The following is a 15508-nucleotide window of genomic DNA, read 5'->3' on the forward strand; positions in this document are numbered from 1 at the left end:
CTTGAAGATCTTGGTTAGCTGATTTTTCTGTACTTCAAGAAATATGTTCATTTTTAGGAACATAATCACCAGAAATGCTTATTAATTTTTAAGAAAAATGATTTAAAAATGCCAGTGATTAATCAGTTTAGAAATGCGTTTTACCTTTGAAAGTTGTATAAAGGAATTTAAGAATGAGACACACCCATCTGAACTTTTTTAGGTGTTCCTCCACGAAAAGCTGGTTACATTGAAGACCTGGTTTTGATGCTGCCTCAGAACATTTGGGATAACCTATATAGCAGGTTTGTTTTTTAAAATCAGACAGTATGGTATTGTGAAAATCAGTTGGTGAAACTTGTTAAAAGGGAATTGTATTATTTCACATATGCTCCTTGTGCTTTATGTTGCTTATGTAGAAAATCCTGTTTTCCATCATTATTCATTCTGAAGTTTGAATAGGAAGACTTTGTAGTTAATGTGGCCATAATCTAGATAATATAATCCTAATTTTTATGTTCTAATTGTCTGTCTCTGTAAAAGCATAGGTGATATTTAACTCTGAAATTTTAGAGTTTTAAATTTTATTTTAAAACATTTCATATATAATTTCCTTACTATGTTTTCTTAGTTAAATACTGAAAAAATTCTTGAGAGGCCAGCAAAAGCCTCCTTCTGATTAAAACTTGATTAAGACTATGGCTGCACTGAACTATGATTTATGTTGTATTGTAATTTTTGAAAGCCACTTCTTTTACTTTGTGTTGTTGCCACTAACATATTTGGTAGCAGAAATAGCCGTAAGGGAAAGTTGAAATATAAAGCGGGTTAGTCAATAAATTTGAGTCGTTGACCCTGATAAACAAAATCAAGTTGTTATAATCATATGATTTTTACATTAGTTTAATTATGATTGAGAATTTTTCTGTGGGGATTTATTCTTTACTAGAGATTTAGCCATTGACTCAAAGTTGGAGACAAATTTCCTAGAGCATCCACTTTCTTCAGCATTATCGTAATGATTAAATTCTTCATGCTTTAGGTATGGAGGAGGACCAGCTGTCAACCATCTGTACATTTGTCACACTTGCCAAATTGAGGTGGAGAAAATTGAAAAAAGAAGAAAAACTGAATTGGAAATTTTTATTCGGGTAAAGTGATGCTTTTTGAATTGTAAATGTGATCTAGGATAAAGAACAGACAATTAGTAGAACTATTATTATGTTAACTATATTATATTAATGAAATGATTAGATGAAAGAGTTGTAATAGATTTTAAGTGTTCTGGGTGTATAACAGTGAGAGACAGGTCACTAAAATTCTAGTGAGTTAAGTTCTTTTGTGGGGTTTTATTTTCATGGTTGGTAATAAATTTTGTTTTACGGATTGGCATTTGCAAGTAATCTACTGAAATGGCAGATTATAGGTTTTCTTTAGTTAGTGTTTTTCTGAAAGCATATACCCAGACTGCATTCTCTACTTCCATCTTTTTGTGAAATATAGTATTGTTTTGTGGGACTGTCTATACTTACAAATATACCCTTCAAAATGAGTATATTATGAAGCATTCCTTGATTGCAAGCAACAATCCGAAAGTGGTCACATAATCAATAGGAAGAGCTAAACAACTAGGTTTTTCTTATTTGTTTGCTTGTTTTTGGGTGTTTTGTTTTTGTTTTTTAGAAATAATCTGTTTGATCTTTTTAAGGAAGTGTAAACTATATCTGCAGTTTTCACAGTTACCAATACAGTGGAATTAGTCTTTGGCAGTTTTAAAATACATCAGATTATCTACTTTTTGAAAAGGATCAACATGCAAGTAAATTAAAAACCATCTAAATGTGGGGGAGTAGGAGATACAGGCTCTGGTTATGGAATGAATAAGTCACAGGAATAAAAGGCACAGTATAAGGAATATAGTCAATGATACTGTAATAGGGATGGATTAAGACAGATGGCAGCTAGACTTGTGGTGAACACAGTATAATGTATAAACTTACGGAATCACTGTCCTCTACCTGAAGCTAAAATGTAACATTGTGTGCCAACTCTACTCAGAATCATTTAAATGTGTATATGTTGACTGAATGACCCATCCATATGCAAATTCAGGTTCTTTCTGTGGGCTCAGAACTATTTGAGGGTCTTAGGCTCTGAAGTTTTAAAACATCACAGTGGTTGAGAAAAAAGAAACATTTAACATGCACTAATTCAGAGAGGCAAAATGAAGTCATTGAAAAGTAATAAAGTAAGTAATTAAAGAGGAGAAACAGTCATAGTATTACTGGTTAATTATAGCATATTACCAGTCTAGGTTATTATTATTATCATTATTATTTCTCAAAGATTTTATTTATTTGTCAGAGAGAGAGCACAAGCAGGGGAAGCAGCAGGCAGATGGAGACCCTGGGATCATGACCTGAGCCGAAGGCAGACTCTTAACCAACTGAGCCACCCAGGCATCCCTAGGTTATTATTTTATGTACACTGTTTTTTTTTTTTTAAAGATTTTATTTATTTATTTGACAGAGAGAGCAAGAGAGGGAACACAAGCAGGGGAGTGGGAGAGGGAGAAGCCGACTCCCCGCCGAGCAGGGAGCCTGATGCGGGGCTCGATCCCAGGACCCTGGGATCATGACCTGAGCCGAAGGCAGACGCTTAACGACTGAGCCACCCAGGTGCCCCTATTTTATGTACACTGTTAAACAACCAGGTTTTATGGACACGAACTAGTACAGTTCCAATTATGTAGGTAGCAAGAAGTAAGTCTTTTCAAAGTGCTATTGTCAGTAGCATAGCTCCAACTGTATATTATGACCCAAATCCCCAGTAGGGAATCCTAGAATTTGGGTCACCTTAGAGGCATATGCATTGATAATCCTACTAAGACTGAGGGCACCTGGGTGGCTCAGATGTTAAGTGTATGCCTTCTGGTCAAGTCATGATCCCAGAGTCCTGGGATCGAGCCCTGCATCGGGCTCCCTGCTCAGTGGGAAGCCTGCTTCTGCCTGTCCCACTCCCTCTGTTGTGTTCCCGGAATCTCTTGCTGTGTCTCTCTCTGGCGAATGGATAAATAAAATCTTTAAAAAAAAAAAAAAAACCCTACTAAGACTGTATTGGTGGAGGGATGGTAATTTTTTAAGAGAAAATTGAGATTCAGTAAAAGGGGAAGTTGTTAAATAGACAGATGAACAGTATGTTTCATGTTACGGCTGCCCAGCACACGTTTACACATACACACATACACCTGCTTCTTTTCATGGATTTAGGATTTGTTTGTGTGTGCTGTTGCCTAAAGTGAAGAAATTTTCACACACACAGGAAGATAGTATAGGTATCGATTTGTTTATTGTGCTTGGGCCTCATTTGTTTCCTAAACCTAAGGAGGCAAATTTTTGTTGAATATTTAAAATAGTTCATTCCATGAATGCTTAAATAAATGGCTAATGACTATATCCGTTAGGGCTTGGGGAAAGGAGCCATTCTAAGTATTTTGAGTATAATAAGAATATAGGCAAAGAAAGACTTAAACGACTACTGAAAGGACTGGGCAGTGAAGGTCAAGAAGACCACTGCTGACTCAGGAAATCTGGGAGTAGGGTAGGCTGCCATGCTGGAGGTAGGAATGGGGGTATTGAAGGGTTTCAGAGCCTATACAGGTTAAGGAAAGCTTCTTATGTGGTGTGCACCCAGTCAAGGGTGTTGAAGCCCAGGCAAGATGAGAACGGATACCCATGTTGGCTGGGGATTACGGGATGTTGGGTGATAGACTTAGGGATTGGTTCCATATATAGAATTTATTAAATAATAAGTACAATGAGAGCCAGATTTCTCATTGTCAAATAAGAGAGTTACAAATGTGGTGAGGGAGAAAACTGAAATGGATTGTGCTATTAGTATTAGGTTGGACTTGTAGGTACCTTTGTGAACTCATGGTCATACATACATACATACATAGGTACAAATGTGTGTGCGTATACATGTATAGAAACAAATGATGTACATATGTTAATTCCCTAACTTTGTTATTAAAAGGGGCTGGGAGCAATGATAATTTCAGTAGGATTAAACATACCTAGCTCTCATCAGGTTTTGGCTTCTTGACATCTTTCTCCACTAAAAGGTACCAGCCTTCCTTGGAGAAATGGCTGATTCATATCAATGTTTATTTCCAGATTTTTGTTATTTGTGTTAGTTGTGTAGGAAAATGTCCTTGTACATATGAAATATGCACCATGTTTGGAGGAAAGGAACATGTTTAGCAACTTACTGCCAGTGGTCTGAGGAAAGAAAATTTCTTTGTGTTACATTGGAGTTTTCCTGTAAGTTTGAGATTGTTTCAAAGCTAAAAAATTAAAAATTGTGCAAAAACTCTGGGAATTATCTCTACTGCTTGCCACTGGTAAATCTCAGGCGAATGCTCAGAAATCTAATAAGCCTGATAAGCTGCTAATCTCAGGATCCTGGTGGGTTATTCTGAGGGTGCTCATAAAATGCAAGATGCTGCTGTTAAAGAGGTTAGCCTATGATACCAAGTGAAGGATTCTTGGAAGTGGTGGCAAAATCCTATTTATGCCATCTGTGGATGCCTCAGTCACAGCTCCCACCAGAGGGGAGAAAAAATTTCTTTTCCTGACTTCCATATATAGCATATACCATTGATAGTGTCTAACCTGGAATACTACTGGCATGGGATCCTGGAAAACGTAGGCTTCTCCTCTTCACAGAAGAGTCTAAGAATGAATGGAAATGATGCGTTATGGGCCGTACAGTAAAGTCTGCCTCTTGTCAGCTCAGCATTCATACACATTCATACATGTAAGCAACAGCAGTAGCAACAGCATCATGTTTCTATTTAACACCTCGCAACTAGCTCATGTACTAATACATGCTGCACTTACCTTTTCCTAAACTTGGGAGACCCAAAGTTCTATGAGTCACTATATCCACTTTTGGATGTTTGTCATTCATCTTTAGTTCAGTCAGTTCAGTCACAGTCTCTCTTTTATACTGTAATTTAAAGAATATTGGGGCGCCTGGGTGGCTCGGTCAGTTAAGCATCTGCCTTTGGCTCAGGTCATGATCTCTTAGGGTCCTGGGATCTAGCCCCGCCTCCTCGGGCTCCCTGCTCTGTGGGGAGCCTGCTTCTTCCTTGCCCTCCCTCCTCTGTGCTCGCTCGTGCGCACGTGCGTGCTTTCTCTCTCAAATAAATAAGATCTTTAAAAAAACTTGAAAAGTAAATTGATAATTTTTTACAGATTTGGTAAATGTTTAGAGATACATATATGCGGTAAGGAAGAAATGTATGTCTACAGCTGATCACTTACCCGTTCCATATTCCCTGTTTTCTTAATCGGCACTTCAGTTGGTTGTGGTCGTGTTTACCTGGTAAAGTAACCCAGACCATCGTTTCAGAAGAATCTGAGGTCTTTGTAATCTTGCCTGGTTTAGATTTCTCTAGTTGTCTATTAGCTTTTAACCTCTGGGTATGGAAATACTGAATGGTGCTTGCAGTGGGTTGAATGGTGGTCCCCAAAAAAGGTATCTCCATGTCCTAATCTATGTGAATTGACCTAAACTGTGAATGTGACCTTACTTGAAAAAGGGTCTTTGCATATGTAAATAATTTAAGGATCTTGAGATGAGGTCATCCTGGATTATCTGCATGGACCCTAAATTCAGTGATAAATGTCCTTATAAAGAGACATACAGAAGAGATACACAGAAAAGGTAAAAGCCATATGAAGACAGGAGGCAGAGATTAGAATATACAGCCACAAAGTAGAAGCTTGAAGAGGCAAGAAACAGAATTTCCCCTAATTAACTACCCTAAAGTATGTTCCTGCCAGTACCTTGATTTTGGGCTTCTTTTCTCCAGAACTTTGGGAGATGAAATAGCTGTTTTCAGGCACCAAGTTTGTGGTAATTTGTTACAGCAGCCCTCTGAAACGAATACAGTGGGTTTAATCTGGTTTTCAGCTATAATCCTCCTTGCTCTTGTTGTGTAGTGGTCATTTTATTTCACCCTTTATATAGCCAGTACTGTAACCCACTCTGCCTTTTGGTTCAGTGATGTGAGGAACCATACATAACCAGAGGAGTATTTCAACTTTCAGTCCAGTAAAACCATTGTTTCCCTTTAGAATCGAGTACCTCCAAACTAGTAGAGGCCAAAGTTGAGATGAGAAGCAAAGCTTTCGGGAATATGTCATTAGGTGCTAGTGGATACATCCTCCTACTTTATTTATCTAGTACCTAGCCTCATGTATTCTGGTTATGGGAGAAACAACACTATATATTGGTTTCTGGTTTAGATCATTTACCACAGCATAGAGGATAGTACCAACCCCATAAAGTTTTGTCACCCGTATGCAAAAACTGAGTCTTCAATAGGCCAGCAGCTTTTAGGTGATGCCACATGATAAGGTCAGTGACTCCCATGGGATGTGAGCCTATTTCTTCATTTATTTTGTGTAAAATAAGTTCCATAGTCAGAAGTAATGTGGAATATTATCTCAGTGAATTAGACATTCAGTAGGACCAAGAATAGTGAAAGGAGAAAAGACCGAGAATGGTGTTACTGGGAGAAACGTTGTAGGTTAGGAAGCTAGAACCAAATCCAGTGTAAGTTCTAGGTATTTGTAAATCACACGTCATCAAAAGACTATATCCAAACTATATAAAGGATTCATACAACTCAAGACAAATGTTTCAGTTTAAAAACAAGGAAAATAGGGGCGCCTGGGTGGCTCAGTTGGTTAAGCATCCGACTCTTGATTTCGGCTTAGGTCATGATCTCAGGGTTGTGAGATCGAGGCCCTTGTCAGGCTCTGTGCTGAGTATGGAGTGGAGCCTGCTTAAAATTCTCTTTCCCTCTCCTTCTTGCATCCTCCTCTCTCTTAAAAAAAAAAAAATTTTTTTAATAGATATTATTTCTAAGAAGGTATGACTAGTAAACACATGAAAAGGTACACTATCAGCAGCCATTAGGAAAATGCAACTTAAAAATCATGAAAATCACACGATTTTTAGAATGGGTAAAATAAGTGGATAATACCAAGTGCTAGCAAGAATGTGGAGCAACTGGAATTGTCATATGCTGGTGGGAATGCAAAATGTTACATGCCAAATGACAGTTTGGCAGTTTCTTGTAGGTTAAATAAACACTGAGCACATGACTCAGCAATGTCACCCCTGAGTATTTACTCCAGAGAAATGAAAACTTATGTTCACAAAAACCTGTACACAGGGGGCGCCTGTCTGGCTCAGTTGGTAGAACATGCGACTCTTTTTTTTTTTTAAGATTTTATTTATTTGGGGCGCCTGGGTGGCTCAGATGGTTAAGTATCTGCCTTTGGCTCAGGTCATGATCCCAGGGTCCTGGGATCAAGCCCCACATGGGGCTCCTGGCTCAGCAGGGAGCCTGCTTCTCCTTATCCTTCTGCTCTCCCCCCTGCTCATGCTCTCTCTCTCTCTCTCTCTGTGTCTCAAATGAATAAATAAAAAATCTTTAAAAAAAAAGATTTATTTATCTGACAGAGGGAGACACAGTGAGAGAGGGAACACAAGCAGGGGGAGTGGGAGACCGAGAAGTAGGCTTCCTGCCGAGCAGGGAGCCCGATGCGGGGCTCAATCCCAGGACCCTGGGATCATGAGCTGAGCTGAAGGCAGACGCTTAACGACTGAGCCACCCAGGCGCCCCAGAACATGTGACTCTTGATCATGGAGTGATGAGTTCAAGGCCCATGTTAGGTGTAGAGCTTACTTTAAAAAAAAAACAACCTTATACCAGATGTTCATAGCAGTATTCCTTATAATTGACTCAAACTGGAAACAGTTGAAATGTTAGCTGGCAAATAGATAAACAAAATATGGTAGCTCTACAATAGAATACTACTGGCAATAAAAAAAGATTGGACTATTGATGCATGCAACAACATGGTTGTTGCATGTCAGAAACATTATGCCAAGTGAAAGAAGATAGACATGAAAAGGCTATGTGATGTCAAATTCCATTTATATGAAACATCTGAAAAATGGGAAATAATAAAGACAATGTAAATCAGTGGTTTCCTGGGGCTGAGAACAAGAGATGGACTGTAGAAACTGTAGAATAATGGTGCAGGGGAACTCTTTGGGGTGTTAGAAGTGTTCTAAACTGGTTTGTGGTGGTGGTTGCAAAACTATAAATTTACTGAACCTCCCCCCTCTTTTAAACAAAACTATGTGTTAGTATAAAATTTAACACTGAAGTACAGATACCGGTGCCCTTGGTAGACTGGAAAAGTAGTTTCTGAAAAATTAAAAAAGTAGATAGGATCAGACTGAAGAAGCAAACCAAAGGCCATAGGAAATGACTGCATAGGCTTCAAGCTTGAAAGTGACATACCAGTAATAACCTCAGCATTCTGCCCTTTACATTGTACAAGGCAGCAAGCATAAAGGTTTCTGCTTGGATAGAGCAGTAAATACGGAAACTTAGGTCAGTTGAAGAAGGAATTATCTTAGATAGCTTCTAATACATAGAATTCTTAAATTATGCTTTAAAATAAATACAATTGTTCCTCAGGGAGATATGTAAGGATATTATATCATAAAAACAAAGCAGAACTCAGTAGATGAGTTGACTGAATAGCCGCATAAATACTGCTGAAGAGCAAATTAGTGTTCTGAAAGATCTTGCGAAGCGTTTCTCCTAAAATGAAGCACAAAGATAAACAGATGGAAATCAAAAGTTTTGAATATTGGATAGACATAGAATCCAGTGTTTTTTAATAGGTATTTTAGAAGAGAATAGAAGGGGGGAAACAACTTAGGGCAACAGTTTAGAGAAATTTCCCAGAACTAGAGAAAAAACATGTATCTTTAAATTAGTGAGGTAATTATAGTTACCTAATATTTAAAAAGTCCCACCTAGACACATAAGAAATACTCCAGTGTGAAGTCCTAAAAATATCCAAACCCAGTAATGCTATGAATTAAATGGATTCATCTGGTAGAATCAGTCTGATATTACATTTCAGGAATCTCAGTTCTCTAGGGATAAGTTGTGCATCATGGAAAGTCCTAACTTTAATTCTGTACCTTGAGACAGACATGCTTTGATTTATGTGTTAACCATCAGACAGCCACATTTTTCATTGCCTTTCATTGTTCTGTGGAAACAACTACCTTGTATCCCAGAAAGATCCTTGCCCATAAGTTATAAATAACTTATATTTAATAAAAAAAAATACAGGATATATTAAAAGGTAATGAGTTCTTTGGAAAAGGAAAAAAAAACAGAACAAGAGGGATGAAGAGTACAGTGAGTACAGTGATGAAGGGAGGTGTCAGGTGCATTTTTAAATAGGGTGATCAAGATAGGCCTTAGTGAGAAAGTGACATTTAAATAAAGACTCGAAGGAGGTGAGGGACGTATTTAGATATGTGTGAAAAGAAGGGGGTAGTCATGCAAAAGCTTTAAGAGACAGGAAAGTAACTGCTTGGTTCTGAGAATAACAAAGAGGTCTTTGTGACCATGAGTGAATAAATGAGGAAGAAAGTTATTAGAAGATGAAGTCAAATCATGGAGCCAGATTATGGAGATACTTCTGTGCTATTGTAAGGATCTTTGGGGACAATGACAGGGTTTTAATAGATTTGATTATAGGAGCGACATTATCTGGACTTGGCTGTCTTTGTCCTTGGATAGTACCATAGGCATTTAGTTACCCATAATGAAATATTTTTAGAAGTCTCACTGTCTTTTCACACCTAGTACAGTTGGGTAAATTTCAGATACCCTTCATTTTCCTTAGGCTCTTTTTCCTCTATCTTTCTTTCTATATCAGTTATTCTTTCACTTGGGCTTCTTTAATTGAAGGCACTGGCTAACTTAAGCAAAAAAGAAATTTATCAAAAGGAAAAATTGAATTGTCCAGAATTTCAGGAACCAAGCTAGCCCTGGGTATGTGGCTAACAAAATTGACATAGGAGTGACTTCATTCTCACCATTAGATGACTCCTGAAGATTTCCATTTCTAGTAGAGTTTTGCCTAGTTGAGTCACATACCCATTTCCTTCGGCCTTAGAAGAGGAAGTGGAACATCTTTAGGGACCTTAGTTCCACCACATTTGAGAATTTGTCCTATACATGTATGTATATTGTTTGTGAAACGACATGTACAAGATTATTCATTGCAGCATTGTGTTTGTAGTAACAACATGTCCACCAATATCTTAAGTGAACAGAAGTAAAGGGTAGACAGTGGATATAGTATATTTAAATTTAATAAATACGTGGAGTATTTATTGTTTTGAAGACTTGCCTTGACCATTTTGACTTACCCAGTGTCTTATTCTTCTTTTGTGTGTGTACTTGGAAATTTTGAGACATAACCTAGACTGACTTGCTTACTAATAGGTATTACAGTGGTACTAAGATAACTTAGCATCAATGTGCATCACATTCTTCATGAGGTATTGGCCTTATCAAATGCTGAAGTAGAATGGTTGTATTGTTCTGCTATAAACAAGTTCTAGATATTAGGTGACTGATTTTTTTCTCCCTGTAGCTCAACAGAGCATTCCAAGAGGAGGATTCTCCAGCTACTTTTTATTGCATCAGTATGCAGTGGTTTAGAGAATGGGAAAGTTTTGTGAAGGGTAAAGATGGAGGTAAGTAGTTAACTGAAAAATGAAATTCATTGCTGATTTTTTGTTTGACGAATATTTTTTGGATATCTATATGCGTTTGGGATTATACCAGTGAATAAGAGAGAAAAAGATCGGGTGCCTGGGTGGCTCCGATGGTTAAGTATCTATCTGCCTTCGGCTCAGGTCATGATCCTAGGGTCCTGGGATCGAATCCCGCATCGGGCTCCCTGCTCCTTGGGAGCCTGCTTCTCCCTCTGCTTCTCTCTCTCTCTCTCTCTCTCCCCTCTGTCTCTCATGAATAAATAAAAATCTTAAAAAAAAAAAAAGAGAGAGAAAAAGATCCCTGCCCTCAGGGATCTAACATTCTAGCTTATATTCTGGTTAGTTGTTTTAAACCTATTTCATGACTTACAGCATATTCATAGCAGGAATAAAGGAACTGAACAAAATTAGTCTGCAATCTTAATATTGAAAAGTTAAAAAAAATCCACCCAACAATAAGATTGGTTACATAATGGTTTAACCATTACAGTAACATACTATGCGGACTTTAAAAATAATTTTTGTGGCAGTATGTGATAATTAAAAAGATGTTCTTGATAAATGAAAAAGGTTACAATACTGTATTCATAGTTTGAACCCTTCATAGTTAAAAAAAATGGCAAACATACGCGAAGGTAAAAAGACCACAAAGATATTTAACCTGCCTATTTTCTGTAATGGGATTACAATATTTTTTCTTCTTGTGCCTTTTTGTTTTGTTTTACAGCTTTTTTTTTTAAAGATTTTATTTGTTTATTTGACAGAGAGAGACACAGCAAGAGAGGGAACACAAGCAGGGGGAGTGGGAGAGGGAGAAGCAGGCTTCCCGCGGAGCAGGGAGTCCTATGTGGGGCTTGATGCGGGACTCGATCCCAGGACCCTGAGATCATGACCTGAGCCGAAGGCAGAGGCTTACTGACTGAGCCACCCAGGCGCCCCTTGTTTTACAGCTTTTAATAATAAACATGCACTGTACTTTTGTATTCAGGGGGAAAACAGGTTTTTTTTCCCCTTAAATTAAAAAATGATATATTTTAACATTTCAATTTATAATGCTTTTATTGTTTTTAGTTTAATGACAGTCTGAAATAACTCAGGAATTACATGATTTCTTTTTAAATTATAAAAGAATTGTTCTTTTATAACATTAAAAGTGCATTTCAACCTGTGGTCATCAAATGGATAGTTAAAGTGAGATTTTAGATGGTAGTGAGAGAGCCTCTCTCCTTTTCTTTCTTGGTTCTATTTGGGGTGGGGGAGGGAACTAAGACCCAAAAGGAAGAGGCTCAGAAGATGGTTAAAAATTAATTCTAGGGGCACCTGGGTGGCTCAGTCGTTAAGCGTCTGCCTTCAGCTCAGGTCGTGATCCCGGGGTCCTGGGATTGAGCCCCGCATCGGGCTCCCTGCTCGGCGGGGAGCCTGCTTCTCCCTCTCCCACTCCCCCCTGCCCTGCTTGTGTTCCCTCTCTCGCTTTGTCTCTCTCTGTCAAATAAATAAATAAAACCCTTAAAAAAGAATACAATTTAAAAAAAAATTAATTCTAATAATCTGACTACAAAATGATCAAATTTTTTTTAAAGATTTTATTTATTTACTTGACAGAGAGAGAGACACAGCGAGAGAGGGAACATAAACAGGGGGAGCGGGAGAGGGAGAAGCAGGCCTCCTGTGGAGCAGGGAGCCCGATGCTGGGCTCGATCCCAGGACCTTGGGATCATGACCTGAGCCGAAGGCAGACGCCCAATGACTGAGCTACCCAGGCGCCCCAAAATAATCAATTTGATTATATAGTTACATCCCTCAATTATTTCAGGCACAGAAATACGTAATTCTTTGGTACATTTCTTTGAAAAGTATGCATTTTGATCCTTTGTTTTTCCTTTTGACTTAGATCCTCCAGGTCCTATTGATAACACTAAAATTGCAGTCACTAAATGTGGCAATGTGATGCTCAGGCAAGGTAAGTTGACTAATACTTAAGCCATTTGTCACTGTTAAGAATATAACATTACTAGCCATCTGTGCCACTTTTTTACCCATCCTAATGATATAATTCATATATGAAGGAGGACAAATAGTAGAAAAGCTGCCAGTGTTTGTTATCTGAGGAAAGGTTTAAGGCTGTTGATAGGAGCTAGGAAAAAATACTAAGACCATAATGGGCTGGTAGTCTGGAAATTCGTGTTCCCTTAGTACTCAGTTATCCCTGGAGGATTCATGCTGGGGGGTACATTATGAAGGTTTTGCAATATGAATATATAGGTTTGTAAATATTACTCTTTCTATTTGCACTTAATTCTAGGAGCAGATTCTGGTCAGATTTCTGAAGAAACGTGGAATTTTCTACAGTCTATTTATGGTGGAGGGCCTGAAGTTATTCTACGACCTCCAGTTGTTCACGTTGACCCTGATATACTACAAGCAGAAGAAAAAATTGAAGTAGAAACTCGGTCTTTGTAATTTTGAGGGTATAGAGTTCTAATGAGAAATCATTTTCATTTCCTCTCACATACACATGCAAAAACATTCCTAAAAGCATGTTTATTTTCTTGATTTTTAATATTTTATTCCTTCTTACTGGGCATTATGGAAGAATGTGTTAAAATGTGTGATATACTACAGGTTGGTATATTTAATGCTAGATAACTTACCATAAAGTCTTTCAGTGTAATATTTTTGAAAGAGAAGGGATAATTGTGATCATTTGGTAATCAGTAGGTTATCTTTGATCTTTATACTACATGCAAATCCATACTATCCTTTGTAGCTTTGTAAATACTTTTGCTTTGGAAACTTTTTCATTACCTTAACACACCATAACTCTGACCAATCTTTTCAGTTCTCCAAAACCCTAATTTAATTGTATAGTTTTGACATGGCTTCATATAATAAAGAGCCTATTTTAAATTGAGAATTGTAGTCAGAAAAATGTTAATTTCCTAAAGCTCAGGAAACGTTAGGGTGTCACTTCTTTTGCACTGCAGCATATAAACTAGCATATTAATATTTACAGTATGTCTTTTTGAATGTATCAAGGATGTATTTAGTTTGAGTGGAATTTGTGTCAGCATATATCCGTAACTTATTGCCTCTTATACTGTAAAATGTTAAACTTTAATTCCTATAACCCTGGATAGTATTCATTAAAATCAGTAAAAAACTTAGAGTTAGTTTTAGGGCACTTTTTATTTTGAGAGCATGAAGTATGGAATGTGTTGATGAGATTGTTGATAAAGCTGAAGCCACTTGCAAAATGATTTTTTTTAATGAAATGCATAAAGTCTTTTTGGATAATACAGTATGCAGTATGCACCGCTATTTGCCTGATTATGTGATGTCAAAAGTTTAGCTATATTCCAAGTATAAAAAAACTGGATTACTTTGAGTGTTGAATAGCATTCACAATGGGTTTGTTTTGGTGTGGGGCAACTGCCACCAGCTAAAACAGTGTTGTTATAATTAGTTCAATAAAAATGATTTTAAAATTTATAACTTGGATGTTGAACTTATTTAATGGATATTAAGAATGAAAAGTATAAAGTTTGTTAATATTATAATATCTTCCTGTTATTTCTTCATCAGAGGTATGCAAAATAAGTCATTTTGGTATAGTATGTAAAGTTTTGATGTTTAATGAAATGATGAGCTTAATCATTAAGATGTATTTCAATTTTTAAAAGATATATCTAGTTTTAAGTTTTCTCCTGCCTCATAATTAGAGTATGATCCTCTTCATGGATTCAACAATGTTATTGATCTATCTCTGAATTACCAGTGTTTATTGTAATTTTGGCATTAGGAGATAATCAAAAAGTTTGTTTTTAATACTGCTTGCCATTTATTGGATATTTATGATGTTTTAGTCAACCTACTAAAGTGCTTTACTTATATTTAATCCTCATTACAACCTTATGACTTAGGTTAAGTGGCTTGTCCCAAATCACACAGCAAAGAAATGGCAGATAGGGGACTCCAACTAGAGGTTACAAGTTTCCTCCAACTAGAGGCAATGTAACTTCATCACAGTGCTGTTATTCACCATTCTATAATATCTCCCTGCATTCTTTTGAAACAGATTATAGGATTAGTCACATTCGTTAGTAGCATTACCATTTTTGTAACAAACTTTGGAATATTATGTGTGGTTAATTGTATCAGAAAGAGGCAATTTCCCTGTATTTTGAAGCTACTCCCCTAACTCTCCAAGGTGAGAAGTTTGAATATACTTGTTACCATTTTGAAGGATTGCAGGTCAGGGGATTAGGTAAGAACTATTTCTTCAGGGGGAAAAAAAACAACAGGCTATTCAAGACTGTTTTAATAATAACACAACTACTACTAATTACTACTAATGCTGAATTCTTAGCAAATGTTAGGCACTAGGCTAAACATGTTTACAGATTAATATGCCCAGGCACACACAACTAAGCGTCCGAATTCAAACCCAGATGTGTCTGATTCCAAAACCTATTCTTCTCTCAGAAGTCACAAGTAAATTTCTTTCTTTTTTTTTAAGATTTTATTTATTTGAGAGAGAGAGAAGGAGAGACAGAGAGTACAAGTGGGGAGGAGAGGGAGAAGCGGGCTCCCCACAGAGCAAGGAGCCTGATGGTGGGGCTCAATCCCAACCCGAACTGAAGGCAGACACTTAACGGACTGAGCCACCCAGGCGCCCCTGTATTGGTTACTTTTGCTGCAATAATGCTATGTAACAGCCACAAAAACTCAGTGGTGTACAAAAACATTTAGTTATTTTACAAGTCTGCGGAGTTCAGCTAATCAGGCCTTGGCTGATTTCAGCTAAGCTCACTCATGAATTTACAGTCAGTGGGAATTGGCGAGGCAGGTC

The 15508-nt window shown here is 37.4% G+C and overlaps 1 protein-coding gene across 3 annotated transcripts in view; it reads left to right on the top strand.

Moving 5' to 3' along the window:
- USP33 (ubiquitin specific peptidase 33) overlaps nucleotides 1–14151 on the top strand; it is a 59534-nt gene extending 45383 nt beyond the window's left edge. For all 3 annotated transcript variants that reach the window (XM_028102552.2, XM_028102550.2, XM_028102551.2), the window contains exons 20-24: nucleotides 203–284; nucleotides 1022–1130; nucleotides 10536–10638; nucleotides 12551–12619; nucleotides 12962–14151. In XM_028102552.2, coding sequence (XP_027958353.1) covers nucleotides 203–284; nucleotides 1022–1130; nucleotides 10536–10638; nucleotides 12551–12619; nucleotides 12962–13119 — 521 coding nt within the window. In that variant the 3' untranslated portion in view covers nucleotides 13120–14151. The remainder of the gene's footprint in view (nucleotides 1–202; nucleotides 285–1021; nucleotides 1131–10535; nucleotides 10639–12550; nucleotides 12620–12961) is intronic.
- The last annotated feature ends 1357 nt before the right edge of the window (nucleotides 14152–15508 follow it).

This window comes from Eumetopias jubatus, unplaced genomic scaffold (assembly GCF_037043125.1).
Source record: "Eumetopias jubatus isolate StellerSeaLion01/CBP00866 unplaced genomic scaffold, mEumJub1_p1.0 scaffold_4, whole genome shotgun sequence".
Lineage (NCBI taxonomy): Eukaryota > Metazoa > Chordata > Mammalia > Carnivora > Otariidae > Eumetopias > Eumetopias jubatus.